Genomic DNA, 15,293 nt, shown 5'->3' with positions numbered 1-15,293 from the left:
TCCAGGATCAACATCAGTGAATTTGAAACTTCATCGTCCAGGAACATCATCATTGAATTTGAATCTTGATGGTCCAGGATCAACATCAGTGAGTTTGAAACTTCATCGTCCAGGAACAACATCAGTGAATTTGAATCTTGATGGTCCAGGATCAACATCAATGAATTTTACTCTTGATGGTCCAGGATCAACATCAGTGAATTTGAATCTTGATGGTCCAGGATCAACATCAGTGAATTTTACTCTTGATGGTCCAGGATTAACATCAGTGAATTTTACTTTTGATGGTCCAGGATCAACATCAGTGAATTTGAATCTTGATGGTCCAGGATCAACATCAGTGAATTTGAATCTTGATGGTCCAGGATCAACATCAGTGAATTTGAATCTTGATGGTCCAGGATCAACATCAGTGAATTTTACTCTTGATGGTCCAGGATCAACATCAGTGAATTTTACTCTTGATGGTCCAGGATCAACATCAGTGAATTTTACTCTTGATGGTCCAGGATCAACATCAGTGAATTTGAATCTTGAAGGTCCAGGATCAACATCAGTGAATTTGAATCTTGATGGTCCAGGATCAACATCAGTGAATTTGAATCTTGATGGTCCAGGATCAACATCAGTGAATTTAAATCTTGATGGTCCAGGATCATCATCAGTGAATTTGAATCTTGATGGTCCAGGATCAACATCAGTGAATTTTACTCTTGATGGTCCAGGATCAACATCAGTGAATTTGAATCTTGATGGTCCAGGATCAACATCAGTAAGTTTTACTCTTGATGGTCCAGGATCAACATCAGTGAATTTTACTCTTGATGGTCCAGGATCAACATCCGTCAATTTGAATCTTGATGGTCCAGGATCAACATCAGTGGGTTTGAATCTTGATGGTCCAGGATCAACATCATTGAATTTTACTCTTGATGGTCCAGGATCAACATCAGTGAATTTGAATCTTGATGGTCCAGGATCAACATCAGTGAATTTTACTCTTGATGGTCCAGGATCAACATCAGTGAATTTTAATCTTGATGGTCCAGGATCAACATCAGTGAATTTTAATCTTGATGGTCCAGGATCAACATCAGTCAATTTTACTCTTGTTTGTCCAGGATCAACATCAGTGAGTTTTACTCTTGATGGTCCAGGATCAACATCAGTGAATTTGAATCTTGATGGTCCAGGATCAACATCAGTGAATTTGAATCTTCATCGTCCAGGAACAACATCAGTGAATTTGAATCTTCATCGTCCAGGAACAACATCATTGAATTTGAATCTTGATGGTCCAGGATCAACATCAGTGAATTTTACTCTTGATGGTCCAGGATCAACATCAGTGAATTTGAATCTTGATGGTCCAGGATCAACATCAGTGAATTTGAATCTTGATGGTCCAGGATCAACATCAGTGAATTTGAATCTTGATGGTCCAGGATCAACATCAGTGAGTTTTACTCTTGATGGTCCAGAATCAACATCAGTGAATTTGAATCTTGATAGTCCAGGATCAACATCAGTGCATTTTACTCTTGATGGTCCAGGATCAACATCAGTGAATTTAAATCTTGATGGTCCAGGATCAACATCAGTCAATTTTACTCTTGATGGTCCAGGATCAACATCAGTCAATTTTACTTTAGATGGTCCAGGATCAACATCAGTGAATTTGAATCTTGATGGTCCAGGATCAACATCAGTGAATTTGAATCTTGATGGTCCAGGATCAACATCAGTCAATTTGAATCTTGATGGTCCAGGATCAACATCATTGAATTTTACTCTTGATGGTCCAGGATCAACATCAGTCAATTTGAATCATGATGGTCCAGGATCAACATCATTGAATTTTACTCTTGATGGTCCATGATCAACATCAGTGAATTTTAATCTTGATGGTCCAGGATCAACATCAGTGAATTTTATTCTTGATGGTCCAGGATCAACATCAGTCAATTTGAATCTTGATGGTCCAGGATCAACATCATTGAATTTTACTCTTGATGGTCCATGATCAACATCAGTGAATTTTAATCTTGATGGTCCAGGATCAACATCAGTGAATTTTATTCTTGATGGTCCAGGATCAACATCAGTGAATTTAAATCTTGATGGTCCAGGATCAACATCAGTGAATTTGAATCTTGATGGTCCAGGATCAACATCAGTGAATTTGAATCCTGATGGTCCAGGATCAACATCAGTGAATTTTACTCTTGATGGTCCAGGATCAACATCAGTGAATTTTACTCTTGATGGTCCAGGATCAACATCAGTGAATTTGAATCTTGATGGTCCAGGATCAACATCAGTGAATTTGAATCTTGATGGTCCAGGATCAACATCAGTGAATTTGAATCTTGATGGTCCAGGATCAACATCAGTGAATTTTACTCTTGATGGTCCAGGATCAACATCCGTCAATTTGAATCTTGATGGTCCAGGATCAACATCAGTGGGTTTGAATCTTGATGGTCCAGGATCAACATCATTGAATTTTACTCTTGATGGTCCAGGATCAACATCAGTGAATTTGAATCTTGATGGTCCAGGATCAACATCAGTGAATTTTACTCTTGATGGTCCAGGATCAACATCAGTGAATTTTAATCTTGATGGTCCAGGATCAACATCAGTGAATTTTAATCTTGATGGTCCAGGATCAACATCAGTGAATTTTAATCTTGATGGTCCAGGATCAACATCAGTGAATTTAAATCTTGATGGTCCAGGATCAACATCAGTCAATTTTACTCTTGATGGTCCAGGATCAACATCAGTGAATTTGAATCTTGATGGTCCAGGATCAACATCAGTGAATTTTAATCTTGATGGTCCAGGATCAACATCAGTGAATTTTAATCTTGATGGTCCAGGATCAACATCAGTGAATTTAAATCTTGATGGTCCAGGATCAACATCATTGAATTTGAATCTTCATCGTCCAGGAACAACATCAGTGAATTTGAATCTTCATCGTCCAGGAACAACATCATTGAATTTGAATCTTGATGGTCCAGGATCAACATCAGTGAATTTTACTCTTGATGGTCCAGGATCAACATCAGTGAATTTGAATCTTGATGGTCCAGGATCAACATCAGTGAATTTGAATCTTGATGGTCCAGGATCAACATCAGTGAATTTGAATCTTGATGGTCCAGGATCAACATCAGTGAGTTTTACTCTTGATGGTCCAGAATCAACATCAGTGAATTTGAATCTTGATAGTCCAGGATCAACATCAGTGCATTTTACTCTTGATGGTCCAGGATCAACATCAGTGAATTTAAATCTTGATGGTCCAGGATCAACATCAGTCAATTTTACTCTTGATGGTCCAGGATCAACATCAGTCAATTTTACTTTAGATGGTCCAGGATCAACATCAGTGAATTTGAATCTTGATGGTCCAGGATCAACATCAGTGAATTTGAATCTTGATGGTCCAGGATCAACATCAGTCAATTTGAATCTTGATGGTCCAGGATCAACATCATTGAATTTTACTCTTGATGGTCCAGGATCAACATCAGTCAATTTGAATCATGATGGTCCAGGATCAACATCAGTGAATTTTAATCTTGATGGTCCAGGATCAACATCAGTGAATTTTATTCTTGATGGTCCAGGATCAACATCAGTGAATTTAAATCTTGATGGTCCAGGATCAACATCAGTGAATTTGAATCTTGATGGTCCAGGATCAACATCAGTGAATTTGAATCCTGATGGTCCAGGATCAACATCAGTGAATTTTACTCTTGATGGTCCAGGATCAACATCAGTGAATTTGAATCTTGATGGTCCAGGATCAACATCAGTGAATTTTACTCTTGATGGTCCAGGATCAACATCAGTCAATTTTTTCTGTTGATGGTCCAGGATCAACATCAGTGAATTTAAATCTTGATGGTCCAGGATCAACATCAGTGAATTTTACTCTTGATGGTCCAGGATCAACATCAGTCAATTTTACTCTTGATGGTCCAGGATCAACATCAGTGAATTTGAATCTTGATGGTCCAGGATCAACATCAGTGAATTTTACTTTTGATGGTCCAGGATCAACATCAGTGAATTTTACTCTTGATGGTCCAGGATCAACATCAGTGAATTTTACTCTTGATGGTCCATGATCAACATCAGTGAATTTGAATCTTGATGGTCCAGGATCAACATCATTGAATTTTACTCTTGATGGTCCAGGATCAACATCATTGAATTTTACTCTTGATGGTCCAGGATCAACATCATTGAATTTTACTCTTGATGGTCCAGGATCAACATCGGTGAATTTTACTCTTGATGGTCCAGGATCAACATCAGTCAATTTTACTCTTGATGGTCCAGGATCAACATCAGTGAATTTAAATCTTGATGGTCCAGGATCAACATCAGTCAATTTGAATCTTGATGGTCCAGGATCAACATCAGTGAATTTTACTTTTGATGGTCCAGGATCAACATCCGTGAATTTAAATCTTGATGGTCCAGGATCAACATCAATCAATTTGAATCTTGATGGTCCAGGATCAACATCAGTCAATTTGAATCTTGATGGTCCAGGATCAACATCAGTGAATTTTACTTTTGATGGTCCAGGATCAACATCAGTGAATTTGAATCTTGGTGGTCCAGGATCAACATCAGTGAATTTGAATCTTGATGGTCCAGGATCAACATCAGTCAATTTTTTCTCTTGATGGGCCAGGATCAACATCAGTGAATTTAAATCTTGATGGTCCAGGATCAACATCAGTGAATTTTACTCTTGATGGTCCAGGATCAACATCAGTCAATTTTACTCTTGATGGTCCAGGATCAACATCAGTGAATTTGAATCTTGATGGTCCAGGATCAACATCAGTCAATTTTACTCTTGATGGTCCAGTATCAACATCAGTGAATTTGAATCTTGATGGTCCAGGATCAACATCAGTGACATTAAATCTTGATGGTCCAGGATCAACATCATTGAATTTGAATCTTGATGGTCCAGGATCAACATCAGTGAATTTTACTTTTGATGGTCCAGGATCAACATCAGTGAATTTGAATCTTGATGGTCCAGGATCAACATCAGTCAATTTTACTTTTGATGGTCCAGGATCAACATCAGTGAATTTGAATCTTGATGGTCCAGGATCAACATCAGTGAATTTGAATCTTGATGGTCCAGGATCAACATCAGTGAATTTGAATCTTGATGGTCCAGGATCAACATCAGTCAATTTTACTCTTGATGGTCCAGGATCAACATCAGTGAATTTGAATCTTGATGGTCCAGGATCAACATCAGTGAATTTAAATCTTGATGGTCCAGGATCAACATCAGTGAATTTTACTTTTGATGGTCCAGGATCAACATCAGTGAATTTGAATCTTGATGGTCCAGGATCAACATCAGTGAATTTTACTTTTGATGGTCCAGGATCAACATCAGTGAATTTGAATCTTGATGGTCAAGGATCAACATCAGTGAATTTTACTTTTGATGGTCCAGGATCAACATCAGTGAATTTGAATCTTGATGGTCCAGGATCAACATCAGTGAATTTTACTCTTGATGGTCCAGGATCAACATCAGTGAATTTGAATCTTGATGGTCCAGGATCAACATCAGTGAATTTTACTCTTGATCAGTCAATTTTTTCTCTTGATGGTCCAGGATCAACATCAGTGAATTTAAATCTTGATGGTCCAGGATCAACATCAGTGAATTTTACTCTTGATGGTCCAGGATCAACATCAGTGAATTTTACTCTTGATGGTCCAGGATCAACATCAGTGAATTTTACTCTTGATGGTCCAGGATCAACATCAGTGAATTTTACTCTTGATGGTCCAGGATCAACATCAGTGAATTTTACTCTTGATGGTCCAGGATCAACATCAGTCAATTTTACTCTTGATGGTCCAGGATCAACATCAGTGAATTTTACTCTTGATGGTCCAGGATCAACATCAGTGAATTTTACTCTTGATGGTCCAGGATCAACATCAGTGAATTTTACTCTTGATGGTCCAGGATCAACATCAGTGAATTTTACTCTTGATGGTCCAGGATCAACATCAGTGAATTTTACTCTTGATGGTCCAGGATCAACATCAGTCAATTTTACTCTTGATGGTCCAGGATCAACATCAGTGAATTTGAATCTTGATGGTCCAGGATCAACATCAGTGAATTTTACTCTTGATGGTCCAGGATCAACATCAGTGAATTTTACTCTTGATGGTCCAGGATCAACATCAGTGAATTTTACTCTTGATGGTCCAGGATCAACATCAGTGAATTTTACTCTTGATGGTCCAGGATCAACATCAGTGAATTTAAATCTTGATGGTCCAGGATCAACATCAGTGAATTTTACTTTTGATGGTCCAGGATCAACATCAGTGAATTTGAATCTTGATGGTCCAGGATCAACATCAGTCAATTTGAATCTTGATGGTCCAGGATCAACATCAGTCAATTTGAATCTTGATGGTCCAGGATCAACATCAGTGAATTTGAATCTTGATGGTCCAGGATCAACATCAGTGAATTTTACTTTTGATGGTATAGGATCAACATCAGTGAATTTGAATCTTGGTGGTCCAGGATCAACATCAGTGAATTTGAATCTTGATGGTCCAGGATCAACATCAGTGAATTTTACTCTTGATCAGTCAATTTTTTCTCTTGATGGTCCAGGATCAACATCAGTGAATTTTACTCTTGATGGTCCAGGATCAACATCAGTGAATTTTACTCTTGATGGTCCAGGATCAACATCAGTGAATTTAAATCTTGATGGTCCAGGATCAACATCAGTGAATTTTACTTTTGATGGTCCAGGATCAACATCAGTGAATTTGAATCTTGATGGTCCAGGATCAACATCAGTGAATTTTACTCTTGATGGTCCAGGATCAACATCAGTGAATTTTACTCTTGATGGTCCAGGATCAACATCAGTGAATTTAAATCTTGATGGTCCAGGATCAACATCAGTGAATTTGAATCTTGATGGTCCAGGATCAACATCAGTGAATTTTACTTTTGATGGTCCAGGATCAACATCAGTGAATTTGAATCTTGATGGTCCAGGATCAACATCAGTGAATTTGAATCTTGATGGTCCAGGATCAACATCAGTGAATTTGAATCTTGATGGTCCAGGATCAACATCATTGAATTTTACTCTTGATGGTCCAGGATCAACATCAGTCAATTTGAATCTTGATGGTCCAGGATCAACATCAGTGAATTTGAATCTTGATGGTCCAGGATCAACATCAGTGAATTTTAATCTTGATGGTCCAGGATCAACATCAGTGAATTTTAATCTTGATGGTCCAGGATCAACATCAGTGAATTTAAATCTTGATGGTCCAGGATCAACATCAGTGAATTTGAATCTTGATGGTCCAGGATCAACCTCAGTGAATTTGAATCTTGATGGTCCAGGATCAACATCAGTGAATTTGAATCTTGATGGTCCAGGATCAACATCAGTGAATTTGAATCTTGATGGTCCAGGATCAACATCAGTGAATTTTACTCTTGATGGTCCAGGATCAACATCAGTGAATTTGAATCTTGATGGTCCAGGATCAACATCAGTGAATTTTACTCTTGATGGTCCAGGATCAACATCAGTCAATTTTTTCTGTTGATGGTCCAGGATCAACATCAGTGAATTTAAATCTTGATGGTCCAGGATCAACATCAGTCAATTTTACTTTTGATGGTCCAGGATCAACATCAGTGAATTTTACTCTTGATGGTCCAGGATCAACATCAGTGAATTTTACTCTTGATGGTCCAGGATCAACATCAGTGAATTTTACTCTTGATGGTATAGGATCAACATAAGTCAATTTTACTCTTGATGGTCCAGGATCAACATCAGTGAATTTTACTCTTGATGGTCCAGGATCAACATCAGTGAATTTGAATCTTGATGGTCCAGGATCAACATCAGAGAGTTTTACTCTTGATGGTCCAGGATCAACATCAGTGAATTTGAATCTTGATGGTCCAGGATCAACATCAGTGAATTTAAATCTTGATGGTCCAGGATCAACATCAGTGAATTTTACTCTTGATGGTCCAGGATCAACATCAGTGAATTTTACTCTTGATGGTCCAGGATCAACATCAGTGAATTTGAATCTTGATGGTCCAGGATCAACATCAGTGAATTTGAATCTTGATGGTCCAGGATCAACATCAGTGAATTTTACTTTTGATGGTCCAGGATCAACATCAGTGAATTTTACTCTTGATGGTCCAGGATCAACATCAGTGAATTTTACTCTTGATGGTCCAGGATCAACATCAGTGAATTTGAATCTTGATGGTCCAGGATCAACATCAGTGAATTTTACTTTTGATGGTCCAGGATCAACATCAGTGAATTTTACTCTTGATGGTCCAGGATCAACATCAGTGAATTTTACTCTTGATGGTCCAGGATCAACATCAGTGAATTTGAATCTTGATGGTCCAGGATCAACATCAGTGAATTTGAATCTTGATGGTCCAGGATCAACATCAGTGAATTTTAATCTTGATGGTCCAGGATCAACATCAGTGAATTTAAATCTTGATGGTCCAGGATCAACATCAGTGAATTTGAATCTTGATGGTCCAGGATCAACCTCAGTGAATTTGAATCTTGATGGTCCAGGATCAACATCAGTGAATTTGAATCTTGATGGTCCAGGATCAACATCAGTGAATTTTACTCTTGATGGTCCAGGATCAACATCAGTGAATTTTACTCTTGATGGTATAGGATCAACGTAAGTCAATTTTACTCTTGATGGTCCAGGATCAACATCAGTGAATTTTACTCTTGATGGTCCAGGATCAACATCAGTGAATTTGAATCTTGATGGTCCAGGATCAACATCAGTGAATTTTACTCTTGATGGTCCAGGATCAACATCAGTGAATTTTACTCTTGATGGTATAGGATCAACATAAGTCAATTTTACTCTTGATGGTCCAGGATCAACATCAGTGAATTTTACTCTTGATGGTCCAGGATCAACATCAGTGAATTTTACTCTTGATGGTCCAGGATCAACATCAGTGAATTTGAATCTTGATGGTCCAGGATCAACATCAGTGAATTTGAATCTTGATGGTCCAGGATCAACATCAGTGAATTTGAATCTTGATGGTCCAGGATCAACATCAGTGAATTTGAATCTTGATGGTCCAGGATCAACATCAGTGAATTTGAATCTTGATGGTCCAGGATCAACCTCAGTGAATTTGAATCTTGATGGTCCAGGATCAACATCAGTGAATTTTACTCTTGATGGTCCAGGATCAACATCAGTGAATTTTACTCTTGATGGTCCAGGATCAACATCAGTGAATTTTACTCTTGATGGTCCAGGATCAACATCAGTGAATTTTACTCTTGATGGTCCAGGATCAACATCAGTGAATTTTACTCTTGATGGTCCAGGATCAACATCAGTGAATTTTACTCTTGATGGTATAGGATCAACATAAGTCAATTTTACTCTTGATGGTCCAGGATCAACATCAGTGAATTTTACTCTTGATGGTCCAGGATCAACATCAGTGAATTTGAATCTTGATGGTCCAGGATCAACATCAGTGAATTTGAATCTTGATGGTCCAGGATCAACATCAGTGAATTTTACTCTTGATGGTCCAGGAACAACATCAGTGAATTTGAATCTTGATGGTCCAGGATCAACATCAGTGAATTTGAATCTTGATGGTCCAGGATCAACATCAGTGAATTTAAATCTTGATGGTCCAGGATCAACATCAGTGAATTTTACTCTTGATGGTCCAGGATCAACATCAGTGAATTTAAATCTTGATGGTCCAGGATCAACATCAGTGAATTTTACTCTTGATGGTCCAGGATCAACATCAGTGAATTTTACTCTTGATGGTCCAGGATCAACATCAGTGAATTTTACTCTTGATGGTCCAGGATCAACATCAGTGAATTTGAATCTTGATGGTCCAGGATCAACATCAGTGAATTTTACTTTTGATGGTCCAGGATCAACATCAGTGAATTTTACTCTTGATGGTCCAGGATCAACATCAGTGAATTTTACTCTTGATGGTCCAGGATCAACATCAGTGAATTTGAATCTTGATGGTCCAGGATCAACATCAGTGAATTTGAATCTTGATGGTCCAGGATCAACATCAGTCAATTTGAATCTTGATGGTCCAGGATCAACATCAGTCAATTTGAATCTTGATGGTCCAGGATCAACATCAGTCAATTTGAATCTTGATGGTCCAGGATCAACATCAGTGAATTTTACTTTTGATGGTCCAGGATCAACATCAGTCTATTTTTTCTCTTGATGGTCCAGGATCAACATCAGTGAATTTAAATCTTGATGGTCCAGGATCAACATCAGTGAATTTTACTCTTGATGGTCCAGGATCAACATCAGTCAATTTTACTCTTGATGGTCCAGGATCAACATCAGTGAATTTGAATCTTGATGGTCCAGGATCAACATCAGTGAATTTTACTTTTGATGGTCCAGGATCAACATCAGTGAATTTGAATCTTGATGGTCCAGGATCAACATCAGTCAATTTTACTTTTGATGGTCCAGGATCAACATCAGTGAATTTAAATCTTGATGGTCCAGGATCAACATCAGTGAACTTGAATCTTGATGGTCCAGTATCAACATCAGTCAATTTTACTCTTGATGGTCCAGGATCAACATCAGTCAATTTTACTCTTGATGGTCCAGGATCAACATCAGTGAATTTTACTCTTGATGGTCCAGGATCAACATCAGTGAATTTTACTCTTGATGGTCCAGGATCAACATCAGTGAATTTTACTCTTGATGGTCCAGGATCAACATCAGTGAATTTTACTCTTGATGGTCCAGGATCAACATCAGTGAATTTTACTCTTGATGGTCCAGGATCAACATCAGTCAATTTTACTCTTGATGGTCCAGGATCAACATCAGTGAATTTGAATCTTGATGGTCCAGGATCAACATCAGTGAATTTTACTCTTGATGGTCCAGGATCAACATCAGTGAATTTTACTCTTGATGGTCCAGGATCAACATCAGTGAATTTTACTCTTGATGGTCCAGGATCAACATCAGTGAATTTTACTCTTGATGGTCCAGGATCAACATCAGTGAATTTAAATCTTGATGGTCCAGGATCAACATCAGTGAATTTTACTTTTGATGGTCCAGGATCAACATCAGTGAATTTGAATCTTGATGGTCCAGGATCAACATCAGTCAATTTGAATCTTGATGGTCCAGGATCAACATCAGTGAATTTAAATCTTGATGGTCCAGGATCAACATCAGTGAATTTGAATCTTGATGGTCCAGGATCAACATCAGTGAATTTTACTTTTGATGGTATAGGATCAACATCAGTGAATTTGAATCTTGGTGGTCCAGGATCAACATCAGTGAATTTGAATCTTGATGGTCCAGGATCAACATCAGTGAATTTTACTCTTGATGGTCCAGGATCAACATCAGTGAATTTAAATCTTGATGGTCCAGGATCAACATCAGTGAATTTTACTTTTGATGGTCCAGGATCAACATCAGTGAATTTGAATCTTGATGGTCCAGGATCAACATCAGTGAATTTTACTCTTGATGGTCCAGGATCAACATCAGTGAATTTTACTCTTGATGGTCCAGGATCAACATCAGTGAATTTAAATCTTGATGGTCCAGGATCAACATCAGTGAATTTGAATCTTGATGGTCCAGGATCAACATCAGTGAATTTTACTTTTGATGGTCCAGGATCAACATCAGTGAATTTGAATCTTGATGGTCCAGGATCAACATCAGTGAATTTGAATCTTGATGGTCCAGGATCAACATCAGTGAATTTGAATCTTGATGGTCCAGGATCAACATCATTGAATTTTACTCTTGATGGTCCAGGATCAACATCAGTCAATTTGAATCTTGATGGTCCAGGATCAACATCAGTGAATTTGAATCTTGATGGTCCAGGATCAACATCAGTGAATTTTAATCTTGATGGTCCAGGATCAACATCAGTGAATTTGAATCTTGATGGTCCAGGATCAACCTCAGTGAATTTGAATCTTGATGGTCCAGGATCAACATCAGTGAATTTGAATCTTGATGGTCCAGGATCAACATCAGTGAATTTGAATCTTGATGGTCCAGGATCAACATCAGTGAATTTTACTCTTGATGGTCCAGGATCAACATCAGTGAATTTGAATCTTGATGGTCCAGGATCAACATCAGTAAATTTTACTCTTGATGGTCCAGGATCAACATCAGTGAATTTTACTCTTGATGGTCCAGGATCAACATCAGTGAATTTTACTCTTGATGGTCCAGGATCAACATCAGTGAATTTTACTCTTGATGGTATAGGATCAACATAAGTCAATTTTACTCTTGATGGTCCAGGATCAACATCAGTGAATTTTACTCTTGATGGTATAGGATCAACATAAGTCAATTTTACTCTTGATGGTCCAGGATCAACATCAGAGAGTTTTACTCTTGATGGTCCAGGATCAACATCAGTGAATTTGAATCTTGATGGTCCAGGATCAACATCAGTGAATTTAAATCTTGATGGTCCAGGATCAACATCAGTGAATTTTACTCTTGATGGTCCAGGATCAACATCAGTGAATTTTACTCTTGATGGTCCAGGATCAACATCAGTGAATTTGAATCTTGATGGTCCAGGATCAACATCAGTGAATTTGAATCTTGATGGTCCAGGATCAACATCAGTGAATTTTACTCTTGATGGTCCAGGATCAACATCAGTGAATTTTACTCTTGATGGTCCAGGATCAACATCAGTGAATTTGAATCTTGATGGTCCAGGATCAACATCAGTGAATTTGAATCTTGATGGTCCAGGATCAACATCAGTGAATTTGAATCTTGATGGTCCAGGATCAACATCAGTGAATTTGAATCTTGATGGTCCAGGATCAACATCAGTGAATTTGAATCTTGATGGTCCAGGATCAACCTCAGTGAATTTGAATCTTGATGGTCCAGGATCAACATCAGTGAATTTTACTCTTGATGGTCCAGGATCAACATCAGTGAATTTTACTCTTGATGGTCCAGGATCAACATCAGTGAATTTTACTCTTGATGGTCCAGGATCAACATCAGTGAATTTTACTCTTGATGGTCCAGGATCAACATCAGTGAATTTTACTCTTGATGGTCCAGGATCAACATCAGTGAATTTTACTCTTGATGGTCCAGGATCAACATCAGTGAATTTGAATCTTGATGGTCCAGGATCAACATCAGTGAATTTGAATCTTGATGGTCCAGGATCAACATCAGTGAATTTTAATCTTGATGGTCCAGGATCAACATCAGTGAATTTAAATCTTGATGGTCCAGGATCAACATCAGTGAATTTGAATCTTGATGGTCCAGGATCAACCTCAGTCAATTTGAATCTTGATGGTCCAGGATCAACATCAGTGAATTTGAATCTTGATGGTCCAGGATCAACATCAGTGAATTTTACTCTTGATGGTCCAGGATCAACATCAGTGAATTTTACTCTTGATGGTATAGGATCAACGTAAGTCAATTTTACTCTTGATGGTCCAGGATCAACATCAGTGAATTTTACTCTTGATGGTCCAGGATCAACATCAGTGAATTTGAATCTTGATGGTCCAGGATCAACATCAGTGAATTTGAATCTTGATGGTCCAGGATCAACATCAGTGAATTTGAATCTTGATGGTCCAGGATCAACATCAGTGAATTTAAATCTTGATGGTCCAGGATCAACATCAGTGAATTTTACTCTTGATGGTCCAGGATCAACATCAGTGAATTTTACTCTTGATGGTCCAGGATCAACATCAGTGAATTTTACTCTTGATGGTATAGGATCAACATAAGTCAATTTTACTCTTGATGGTCCAGGATCAACATCAGTGAATTTTACTCTTGATGGTCCAGGATCAACATCAGTGAATTTGAATCTTGATGGTCCAGGATCAACATCAGTGAATTTGAATCTTGATGGTCCAGGATCAACATCAGTGAATTTTACTCTTGATGGTCCAGGATCAACATCAGTGAATTTGAATCTTGATGGTCCAGGATCAACATCAGTGAATTTGAATCTTGATGGTCCAGGATCAACATCAGTGAATTTAAATCTTGATGGTCCAGGATCAACATCAGTGAATTTTACTCTTGATGGTCCAGGATCAACATCAGTGAATTTAAATCTTGATGGTCCAGGATCAACATCAGTGAATTTTACTCTTGATGGTCCAGGATCAACATCAGTGAATTTTACTCTTGATGGTCCAGGATCAACATCAGTGAATTTTACTCTTGATGGTCCAGGATCAACATCAGTGAATTTGAATCTTGATGGTCCAGGATCAACATCAGTGAATTTTACTTTTGATGGTCCAGGATCAACATCAGTGAATTTTACTCTTGATGGTCCAGGATCAACATCAGTGAATTTTACTCTTGATGGTCCAGGATCAACATCAGTGAATTTGAATCTTGATGGTCCAGGATCAACATCAGTGAATTTGAATCTTGATGGTCCAGGATCAACATCAGTCAATTTGAATCTTGATGGTCCAGGATCAACATCAGTCAATTTGAATCTTGATGGTCCAGGATCAACATCAGTCAATTTGAATCTTGATGGTCCAGGATCAACATCAGTGAATTTTACTTTTGATGGTCCAGGATCAACATCAGTCTATTTTTTCTCTTGATGGTCCAGGATCAACATCAGTGAATTTAAATCTTGATGGTCCAGGATCAACATCAGTGAATTTTACTCTTGATGGTCCAGGATCAACATCAGTCAATTTTACTCTTGATGGTCCAGGATCAACATCAGTGAATTTGAATCTTGATGGTCCAGGATCAACATCAGTGAATTTTACTTTTGATGGTCCAGGATCAACATCAGTGAATTTGAATCTTGATGGTCCAGGATCAACATCAGTCAATTTTACTTTTGATGGTCCAGGATCAACATCAGTGAATTTAAATCTTGATGGTCCAGGATCAACATCAGTGAACTTGAATCTTGATGGTCCAGGATCAACATCAGTCAATTTTACTCTTGATGGTCCAGGATCAACATCAGTGAATTTGAATCTTGATGGTCCAGGATCAACATCAGTGACATTGAATCTTGATGGTCCAGGATCAACATCATTGAATTTGAATCTTGATGGTCCAGGATGAACATCAGT

At 38.1% G+C, this 15,293-nt stretch overlaps 2 protein-coding genes and 1 long non-coding RNA gene across 5 annotated transcripts in view; 1 reads left to right on the top strand and 2 right to left on the bottom strand.

The window, feature by feature from the left end:
* Positions 1 to 15,293, bottom strand: part of cpne5b (copine Vb) — a 226,184-nt gene that overhangs the window by 176,840 nt on the left and 34,051 nt on the right.
* LOC147841627 (uncharacterized) overlaps positions 1 to 15,293 on the bottom strand; it is a 36,243-nt gene that overhangs the window by 6,226 nt on the left and 14,724 nt on the right. The gene's annotated exons all lie outside the window — the stretch shown is intronic.
* LOC147841629 (uncharacterized) lies at positions 5,765 to 13,634 on the top strand. Its single transcript, XM_087273088.1, has 3 exons — positions 5,765 to 6,447; positions 10,792 to 11,186; positions 12,664 to 13,634. Coding segments are annotated over exons 2-3 (972 nt in total). The 5' UTR covers positions 5,765 to 6,447; positions 10,792 to 11,185.

The sequence above is a fragment of the Danio rerio genome, chromosome 11, assembly GCF_052040795.2.
Source record: "Danio rerio strain M-AB ecotype USA chromosome 11, GRCz13ab, whole genome shotgun sequence".
NCBI classification, from domain to species: domain Eukaryota; kingdom Metazoa; phylum Chordata; class Actinopteri; order Cypriniformes; family Danionidae; genus Danio; species Danio rerio.
The sequence above is the reverse complement of the archived record's forward strand: the minus strand, read 5'-3'. Positions and strand labels throughout refer to the sequence as shown.